Consider the following 10,723-nt stretch of genomic DNA (forward strand, 5'->3'; position numbering starts at 1 on the left):
CAATTAATATGTTGATTTTGTTCAGTTGAATTATTAATTTAATGGTGAGATTCCATACCAGTCTAGTTGGTGATGGCTTGAACTTCGTGGGAACCCTTTGGATGTATCTTTTCTCATAGCTCATTCTAATTACTTGTTTCGTGCTTTGGCAAAAACGAGCGCCCTAGTTTGTAGTTCTATAGGGCCTATTGGCTATTGAAAGTTGTCTGTTCTTTCCTCTACTGTCCCTTTAAATGACACACTTGGGGGGGACCATGAGCGTGCATCGGTGAAAGCAGTCTCAGGACAAGGCTGCTCGGGACACAGCCTCTGGCAAAACATGTCCCCGCAACGCATTTAGGCTTCATGGTTACGCGGCTCAGGTAATGGGCAGGTGAAAGGAGACACCAAGCTTGAGAGAGCCAGGGGTCACATGTGAACAGAGACAACCCGTTTCCGATACCGACTTCCTTTCAGAGACGCATAGCGATACGTATTTACTTTGTTAAGCTAGAATGAAGTGAACATTATAATATACTCACTGAAACTTTGCGAAAGACCTCCATCATGATGCATGGTGTGTGTGTGTGTGTGTGTGTGTGTGTGTGTGTGTGTGTGTGTGTGTGTGTGTGGTGTGTGTGTGTGTGTGTGTGTGTGTACGTGTGTGTGTGTGTGTGTGTGTGTGTGTGTGTGTGTGTGTGTGTGTGTGTGTGTGTGTGTGTGTGTGTGTGTGTGTGCGCGCAAAGACTCATGCATTATAGTAGGCCTAGTGTCATGACAAAAAGCAGCCTAGTAGATTGAGTTGAATTAATTGGCAAATTAATGTTGTTAACCAAGGCTGAAATAAAAAATGTCAAAAATGCATCCTTTAGCCATGTAAACATTTACTGCCCATACACAACAAATCCCTGCAGTGGTCTATTTGTAAGGGTAGGGTGTAGGGAAGGGAAGATTCACCGATACGTATCGGAAAATCGATATGACCTGTACGGTACGGTTGCATCGATTTGCAAACGTCTGCATCGGTAAGAAACGCAAATAAAATCGAGATACATCGTATCTTGACTGTCCGCATCGGTACAAATCGGATAATATCTCTTAAAACTTTTTTAGAAACTGTCAATTTCAGGATTTGTTCTCGTGCGCAACGCACATCACCTTGCTCTGATTCAGACCGCCTTTCCATCTCTATTCCGAGGAGGCGTGACCAAGCAAACAGTATTTTCCTTTGCGTCAAAGCGGCGGGTTACCAAGTGGAGCACATTTTGTTGTCACATACAGCGAGTTTTCTGGTCATCCGGTGACTTTTTAAATGAAAGTTTCTAGCGACCATCTTCTGCGAGTCTGGAAGACGTGTGGAGAGAGTACTCGCTTCACTATTTGAGTTGATAGGGTAGTCTACCGTGCGGCACAAACAACAAGAGAAAGTTGTCTGCCAACATGTTGCCGTTTCCGAATGACAGCAGCATAAGCATAGTCAGCGCACGAGATTAAAAAAAAACATAACCGTGTTGGAAAACGTTACAGAGCCTGTGCATTCGTGTTAAGTCCATTGTTCATGCAGTAAAAAAGAAGTGAAGTCGCTAAGTTGGCATCATTGCTTAGGAGCCTGTTAGCTCTCGTGCTGGACACACACAGTCTGATTTGCTGCTCGTGCAGATTGTCCATGAAGTTTAAAAAGTCCCGTTGAAAAGTACACTATTCCAACACTTCAGTCCAGTACGCACGTTATTTCCCCCTTCTGATATTTACCCCATTCCCAACATCTACTTACTAAATTGTTCTAATTTGGATCAATTGTAGTTGATAAGTTGTTCAGAGCTTACCTGTAAATGTGGTTAGCCTATTACATGTCCAGGTCAATATTCCAACATGATCAGAAGCTCTGTGGTTTTCCCATTTTTATTTAAAAAAGAGATATACTGTAATTGGCATGGTATTCAGGTATATTGTATTGTGTTATTTTTTCATTTTCTCTGCTCAAAGCAATGTGCCCAAGCCAAAATGAGTTCTCACTGCTCTCTGTATGTTTTCCAGTATAGGCTATTTCAAAAGTAATATGCACAGCCAGGGCCGCTGCTAAGGTTTTGGGGGCCTAGGCATAACTGGTCAGGAGGCCCCCTCATAAGTAAATACTACTACTGCTACTAATAATAATGCTAATTATATTCACAATTACAGTATGTCTGAAAAATGATGGCCCTTTTGATAACTAACAAAAATGTTTTGAAATGTAATGAAATATTTTTTCATGATGTTTTTAGTCAGTCTCAATTTAGGAGGTCACAATTTTGGGGGCAAAGTGGTTGAGGCTCTAAAAGCGCTCTGTTTACTCTGCTTATGCCTAACGGCAGCCTTCTGCACAGCCTTTAATATCAATTTGATATTTTAATCTGTTCTGTATCGCATCGTATCGTACCGAATCGCACTGCATCGCATGGCATTATAATTGTATCGCGCCATATCGAACTGCATCGCAGTAGGTAGGAGAATCGTATCGCATCTTATCACTGGTAATTTCATGAATCGTGAATGTATCGTATCGTTGCCATGTGTATCGAGATGCATATCGTATCGCTTTGATGATGAAGATTCCCATCCCTAGTAGGGTGTAATGTAGCATGTGTGAAGGCTAAACTCTTCTGGTCTCTTACATAATGTAATCCACACCAATGTAGGCCAGAGATCAGGGAGGATTTCTGTAATTACAGGTAACATCCTGGTTTCTCAGCCTATGCCTATTGCAGAGGCCTTATTTGATGTATGCACACTCATTGCATGCTTTAAAAAACCTGTCCCATTTACCACACACATCCTGGACCTGGCTTCAACTTGACTGCTTGATTGTACTTGCGTATGTGCACAAAACAACTGAAAGGTTTCTAATAACAACAGGTAGCCTGTTAGTGCAGGTTGGATTTCCTGCGGTTGGACTGATTATGACATGGATATTACCATTTTGGGAACAACAACCGACAATAGAGGCTCAGCATTAAAAAAGGTTGAGTGTCCGGACTGACTCCCTGCATCTGAAGGGCTATTGTATATAGAAATAGAAGGGCTGTTTCCCTTGATGACTGACTACTACATGCAGCAGGCCATGGTCTTTGAATATTCATTATGTTATGATGCTTCATGGCCAATTTCAATTCAGTATGTTGTACTTGACTGTACTTGACTGTACTTGACTGTACTTGACTTGACTTGACTTGACTTTTTCTGGTGTTTCTCCACAGGCTATGGCCACTCCGTGCCGCTCTCCGACGGTGGGAAGGCCTTCTGCATCATCTACTCCGTCTTCGGGATCCCCTTCACCCTCCTCTTCCTCACCGCTGTGGTGCAGAGGATCATGGTGTTCATCACACGCCGGCCCGTGGCCTACTTCCACCGGCGCTCGGGCCTGTCCAAGGCCCTGGTGGCGGGCACCCACGCCGCCCTGCTGGCCCTGATCACGGCCTCCTGTTTCTTCCTCATCCCCGCCATCATCTTCTCCGTCATGGAGGTCTGTGTTGGATATAGCACTTTTGTAGTTTTATAGTATACCTTTATAACCATGTGAATGGCTTGTATGCCTTGTGTTTTATTGTGGTAGTGTTGTCTCAACGCCACTCTTGTCACTTGTAACATCTGTTGTCATTTAACATTGAAGGACCCACAATGGAAATAAGCTTTTGGCTTTATTGTGTTGCCCTGACACTCTATTTTATTTATTTAACGTGTGTGGTGCGGTTTGTAATAGAACTTAATCATGTATTTAATTTTACTTAAGAACTGAGAATGTCAAATGAAAACATTCATTCAGTCATTCATTCATTCATTCATTCATTCATTCATTCATTCATTCATTCATCCATTCAGGAGGATTGGAACTTCCTGGAGAGTTTCTACTTCTGCTTCATCTCTCTCAGCACCATCGGTCTGGGAGACTACGTGCCCGGGGAGGGCTACAACCAGCGCTTCCGGCAGCTCTACAAAGTGGGCATCACATGTGAGTATTTTCTTTTCTTTTCTTTTTTTTAAAAGATATTTTGAGGCTTTTTACCTTTATTTGGGACAGGCTAGTGAGAGACAGACAGGAAATGAATGGGGAGAGAGATGGAGAGGGATTGGCAAATTACCTCGGCATGAATCGAACCCAGCTCGCTGCCATAGCAGACTAGTACCCTACTGCTAGAGCCACGAGAGTTAGGGCCACATGTATTTTCAAGGAGAATGTGTGGCATGGGAATGAAGTACCGGTACAACTCGAAAACAGCTAGCCATTCAATGCAGATGGGCCCCTTGACGGGCCTTTTCACCCAAGTGGTGACGACAAAAGGAAAATACAGCCCCACCTTTGACATATCTCATCAGTTGAAAGAACACTTGAGGTTGTGCTGAAGGCTGTATGCTGTTGTGTACACACTTCCAAAGGGGCAAGGTCCGGAATACTTTTCATATGGCTGTGGACTATGACTTAATTAAAATACAAATGTTTTCATGAACACATTTGTCCCCTTCATGAATATGCTAAAATTATTTGGCACAGTCATTAGTCAGAATTTGGATTTTAACCCCTATTAAATTCAAATATAATGTTCAAAAATAATATGTGAGGAAAACACTGGAAGTTAGATTTGTAAGGGTTAGAAAAATCTATAAAATGATGTGTTATTATGCTTAATGCCCACAACTCCAATTTCAATTCAGTATGTTTAACTGCCACAAATGTAAACTGCTATTACACATAGTTCGTAGCCCCTTAATGCGCGCCGTACCTCCAGTGGCACGCTGTAATAGACATTGAAATGTAACTACCATAGCACTACAATACTATGACACAACACAGGCCTTTTAGTAATGCACCACGACTTGGTCATTACCATACTGGTAACAACAAATGTATAAAGCCGCGTCTTAAGGGGTTAAATATATTACATGTATAAGTTATATACCTGTATGTATAGCTTAATAATAGGTTTCCCCCTACAAGCCGGATTTGATGTATAGTGCCAAATGTACATTAGACTGAGACTTGTCAGCCCATGGGTGCTGATTCAGCACTTCAGCCAGCCTGCAAGCAGGGTTTTCCCTATAGACCACGGAGAGATGCCTGAAACGATAATACTTCACCCTATGATGAGTCATTTAGCCATCTCTCAACTTAAGTAGGTGATTCAACAAGATTGAAAATGTTGCAGTGATGCTCTGGTCTGATCTTATTATAGCCCATTGTTGTCCCCTGTTGGTGGTGCATGTACAGTAGACCCATAAAACCGTCACAAGGCGGCTAACATTGAGCTCAGTGACATTGAGCTCAGTGACATTGAGCTCACTGACTACGTATATACGTATTAACAAGTAAACTTCACTTCAAAGTCACTTCAAAGGCGCAACGGTGCTTCAGTTTCCTGCTCTTTGTAATTCCTCATTTATGAGCTCACACTTATGAATGGAAAACACATTTAACTTCTCTCGCAACCTAGAAATATCATAGTGTGCCCTTGAACCAACATGCCATTCTATAATTATCCATCCAGCAGTTGCTAAGTAGTTTGAAAATAGCCTATAAAGTCTTCATAGTGTGTTTGTATATCCAGTTACCAAATGTGCTGGAGACAGAACTTGTGACGGTAGAGTTCCAGTGTCAACAGTCACAGTGTAAACACAGTGATGTATTCTCCCGCATCTCCAAAGAGTTGTCTCCTCAAGAAATGAGTGAGAAGGCTTGCTAGAGATTTGTACCCAAGCTATGGATGTTTTAGAAAGCGTACCAAAATGGCTGTGCAAGAGCAGAGGAAGGACAAGCATTGCAGCTATACTGTAGAGGCAGATCATAATCATATCATATCATCTGACTTACCGCTCTCCACGGTCTACATGCATATCTTAGAAACAAAATCCTCCCCTCTGTCTCTATAATGTATCATCCGTAAACACACACGCACACACACACACACATGCGCGCGCATGCACACACACACACACACACACACACACACACACACACACACACACACACACACACACACACACACACACACACACACACACACACACACACACACACACACACACACAGCGAGAGAGAAAGAGACAGGTGGGGGTGGGGGAAAGAAGTCAGCAAAGGAAAATGTTGCCTTCAGATAGGTTTTATCGATCAGACAGCGCTAGATGTAATGCAACCAGAGTTGCCGCCGCACAAACTGAAAACTTGAGCAGCTTGTGTTGGGTCTATGGCTTCATTTGATGTTGCTGTGTTGTATATCACCCAATGTGGTCTGGAAAAAGACTGTGTCTTACGGTAATATTGTGGAAGGCACTTATCAATGTGGTAGGCGCTAGAGAGTTGACCTGGCTCTAGATGTGTAGCCTGGCGACGCCATCCTATGTACTTCCACCCAAAGATTTTGGCTCTGCACCTAGTCTGGCGAAAGCCTCATAGCTCGGTTCGCTCGCTGTTTAGCCAATGAGCAAACAGTTGAGAGCAGGGGGCAGGATTTGGCTGGTTAGCTTCGCCAATTAGCAAGTCACCATTTTCGCATTTCCGACATCCACTTCGCTCCACTTCGGTCATGATGATTGGTGGGTGCGAAACCTTTACAGGTCTGTGGTTGGGCACCTCCATGCATCCAATGCCCGTCTTCCATATAGCTTTCTGATTAACCGTAAGTCAGACAATAACGTGGCACGTAATTGGCTGAGTAAACTGTTGGCGGAAACGACTCCATCTTTGAAGTTGAAAAATTCGTTCAATTTTGGCTGAATTCACTAGCTTAGCATTTCCCATTGAAATGACTGGAGACGGGACTTATTCACTCACTCCAGTTCTTATACTACCTCCATGGTTGAGAGTGGTGAAGCAGAACTCACCTGCGAAGTCTGTTACTGATTGGTTAAGCTAACACTATTCACACGTTTGTCTTGTTATTTGTATGCTTTTGAAACACCATATTGTAACAGTCTTGCCAATAAAGCACAATTTGAATTTTGATTTGAATTCGGAACTCCAATGAATTTAAATGGCAGAGTAAGGTCAGACCATCTCCCACCCTCCGTGGAGACGGATTCCTCTTAGCTTTTGTAGACTGTTTGACGGAGTCAACAGTTGGCTTTTGCCCAGGCTAATAGATGTGTGGTTACACAAAGCTCAGGTTAGTTGGGATAGGTATGTGCCAGAGATTGCAGGGGGTCCGCAGAATTTGAGGTTGTGACCAAAATTCTGCTTGCAAACATTATGATTAGGTCACATCAAGTTCGAAACATGTTTTGGTCCCCATTCAATTGAGCCAGATTATAGCCAAAATTCTAATTTTCATCTGTAGTCCCTGGGCAGGAATTAAAGTTTAGTTAAAAAGATGAGGGACAAGTAGGCATACATAATTTAAAAGATAAACTAAGGAAACAAAAAACAAGATATGTAAAAATAAGTATACACAGAGACATAACTTGAATGATTAAAAATTTCCACAGTGCTGCCCTGCTGTTAGCCATTTCTTAAGACCTGAATCAAAAATACTGAGTGTGGTGCTTTGCCTGATACTTACAGGCATACTAATTTAAGTCAGTAACATATTGATTAATGTCTCGTGTAAGAGTCATTGTGATTTATCAATTAAATCATTTTGAATGCATATACATGTGTGTAGAGGTTTGGGTTAGGATGCATTCCTTGTCTTGGGCACAAGGGGGTGCTTTAATCCTTGGAGCTTATGTTATGACTTTACTGTCACCAACATTGCAGTGGCCATGTCTTAGTCTGTTACTTAAGGCTCTTGGTACTGTCATAGCAAAGTCGTTATGATATACTTGAGTATTTTCAGCAAATAGTGAATTCATCATTTGCATTGACGTCACAATATCACGTCATCTTTTTTTGTTGGACGGCAGAATTGTACATGAAGTACATTGGAATATGCAGACGGAGACAACTTTGACCATAAAATACCAAAGAAACACGGCTAGTTCTTGTATTTTTTTTCAACGGGATATATACCTGACGTTATCAGTAGGCTAGAGTTGGCCACAGTGAATGTGTTCAAATGCCACTAGGTGGCATAACGGGGACCCCATCTGCAGTAAGAGGCTACAAAAAAGTTACGTTAAGAACTACTGCTTTAATTCTTACCTCTCTAACTGTAAAGAGTTGACTTATTAAGTGCTTTTTTGCGTCATCTCTCGCCAGTCTACCTGATCCTGGGCCTGATCGCTATGCTGGTCGTCCTGGAGACGTTCTGTGAGCTTCCCCACCTGAAGAACCTGAGGAAGGCCTTCTACCTGAAGAAGGAGAAGACGGAGGACCAGCTGAACATCGTGGACCACGACCACCTGTCCTTCGCCACCGTGTGTGAACAGACGGGTCCGGGCACAGAGGAGAGAGGAGACCTCTTCCTGGACGGAGACGCATCCTCCATGACCCAGGTCCCTCCGCTCACACCAGACGACAACATCGTGATTAGATGAGAACTGGCACCCTCACGTCATCAGAACACTCCTCGCACAGTGCTGACAGTTGAAATTCGTTTTTAAATGTATCTATTTTGAACATGGCAGTATGTAGTTGGACTCGATGGTACGCCATGGGCTTTATGTGGTAGTGCTTGCCAGTGGTGGACAGTGTTTTATTTTTTATAAATAATCATTAGCGTAGTGTTTTTTATTTTATTTTACTGTGTTGTACTGCTGTGCCATGTAAATGACGCATTATGTGGATTAGTGCTATATTAGTGGTGTTGGGAAGATTTTATTGTAGCCTTAAGACATTGTTACAGTGTAACAGATATGGGCTGTTCCCCTAATAACATAGGGTACAGCCATGTGCTGCTATCGATTTTCAAACTATGGTTTGTGTTTTGATCAGAAAGCAGTTGCTTTGCGAACATATAAGAAGTGTACTTACCGTTGACAGGGTCTTACTACCTTGCCATGAACATAACAGGCATTTTAAAGGGAAAGAAATAGTTACTCATGAAGGGAAAATATGCAGAAAATATTCTTGAACCTAAAAAGAAGGCAGTGGTGATATAAATAACACAGTAACACAGCACATTTACAATACACAGCAAACTGCTGTTCAACAAAAGGTCCAGTAGATGGTGCTATGCAAGCATAATAGTATATACAGTACTCCGGTGATTCTCTGGTACAGCACATAGATATGAATACATCTATGCAAGTCTAAAGGTGAAGATTCACAGGGCAACTTTTGGGCAATGATTCTGGGCAACAACAAGATTGGCTCTTAATTGTATGATAACATGATTTACCTGTAGAACACCTTTTCCAACGTGGGGCCCACTTGAAATGTTCACAAATGTCCGGGGCCCACCTCTGACCCAACAAACAATAAAACTCAAATAAGTAGTCAACAGCAACACAAACTATTTAGATTTTTCAGAAAATGGGTTCAAGTTAATCTAGGAATACCTTCAGGTCCCACCAATGGGCCCCGGCCCATAGTTTGAGAATCTCTGATTTAGAAAATCTAAAGCTGGTCCAAGTTCTCTTGAGTGATAAACTATCTAGTATAGTTGCCCAAAAGTTTCTCTCAAAATGATGGCAAGTGTATCGTCACCAAGTCTGTCTATGAGACATTATTGTTGCCTCAAAGGTACCTAGTTAGGTCAACAACATTATATGATGGCATTAAGGGAAATATTTCAAGCAAACTAATTGAGTGTAGGATCATATCAACAAAGACCAATTTTATAATACACTGTGCTTTTATATTGTGAAGTTATCTGAATTGTGTCGTTAGCAATAACTTATTTTATTTATGTAACATGGTCAACTTGAAATTATACAGGAATTGCATACATCCAAAATGCTTCCTCAAGTAAAATATCCTGCTGTTTTATTTACACAAGGGAATGTACAGACATTATTTTAATGTATGTATTTTAAATGTACATTTACATATAGTGTACCGGTATTTATCAGATCTTCTGGTGTTTTTTCATCATCAATATAAATATTTTAGTTTCAGTAAATGACTGAAATCAATCTCGTTATTTGAATCCATTGCAGTAGCTCATAAATTCTCTATGCCAAATAAATATGTAATACATTATGCTTGAGGACAAACTTTCACTTCAGCTGTTCTTTTTCTATTTGTATTTATTTCATGACTTGGTGACAGGCCCGGCCAAAGTTGTCGTCGGCCCTGATACCAGGTGATACTATACTGTATGTGCTGTGGTTATGTTCTTGTATTGTAGCCTCTGAGACTTTGAGGCTATTCCAAGAAATTAGCTCAGTACCAAGCCAGGTTAAGTTCATTTGGATGTAAATTACCTAATAGAAGAGGCCAAGGGCCTCAATTTTCTTAACGAGGTGATGCTTGCAGGCTATTTATTAGCAGGTTTATCTCTTTCTTTACGTTAATTTGGTCATTCTGTATTTTCTTCTCACAGTGCTGGCAACTTTGATGTGTACCCTTCATTTGTCCTTGATTGGGCTTGTCTCTGAGCTCATCTAGAGGGCATTAGAGACCCTGATCATTAATCACCCCCTACACTGCACAACAATCCGCTACACTACGCTCCCCTCCGCTCTGCTCCGCTCCTGTCCAGTTGGAGATTCTGTCTCCAGGGCCCCCCGAGTGATCTCTGCTGGTCTGTCCTTCATCCGCTGAAGCTTGCAGCGTGTATGTGCGTGCATGTGTGCGTGTGTGTGTGTGCGTGCGTGTGTGTGTGTGTGTGTGCTTGGGTTTGTAGGGGTCTCTCTATCAGTGTGTATCAGAGTAAACTTGATCGCCTGAGCCCCC

The 10,723-nt window shown here is 42.1% G+C and overlaps 1 protein-coding gene across 1 annotated transcript in view; it reads left to right on the forward strand.

Moving 5' to 3' along the window:
• The window catches only part of kcnk1a (potassium channel, subfamily K, member 1a), a 10,717-nt gene extending 696 nt beyond the window's left edge, over nt 1–10,021 (forward strand). Inside the window, exons 2-4 of the mRNA XM_063216929.1 lie at nt 3,216–3,481; nt 3,838–3,967; nt 8,144–10,021. Of these exons, the coding sequence (XP_063072999.1) occupies nt 3,216–3,481; nt 3,838–3,967; nt 8,144–8,421 (674 nt within the window). The 3' untranslated portion in view covers nt 8,422–10,021. The remainder of the gene's footprint in view (nt 1–3,215; nt 3,482–3,837; nt 3,968–8,143) is intronic.
• The last annotated feature ends 702 nt before the right edge of the window (nt 10,022–10,723 follow it).

The sequence above is a fragment of the Engraulis encrasicolus genome, chromosome 15 (assembly GCF_034702125.1).
Source record: "Engraulis encrasicolus isolate BLACKSEA-1 chromosome 15, IST_EnEncr_1.0, whole genome shotgun sequence".
In the NCBI taxonomy this organism is placed as follows: Eukaryota; Metazoa; Chordata; class Actinopteri; order Clupeiformes; family Engraulidae; genus Engraulis; species Engraulis encrasicolus.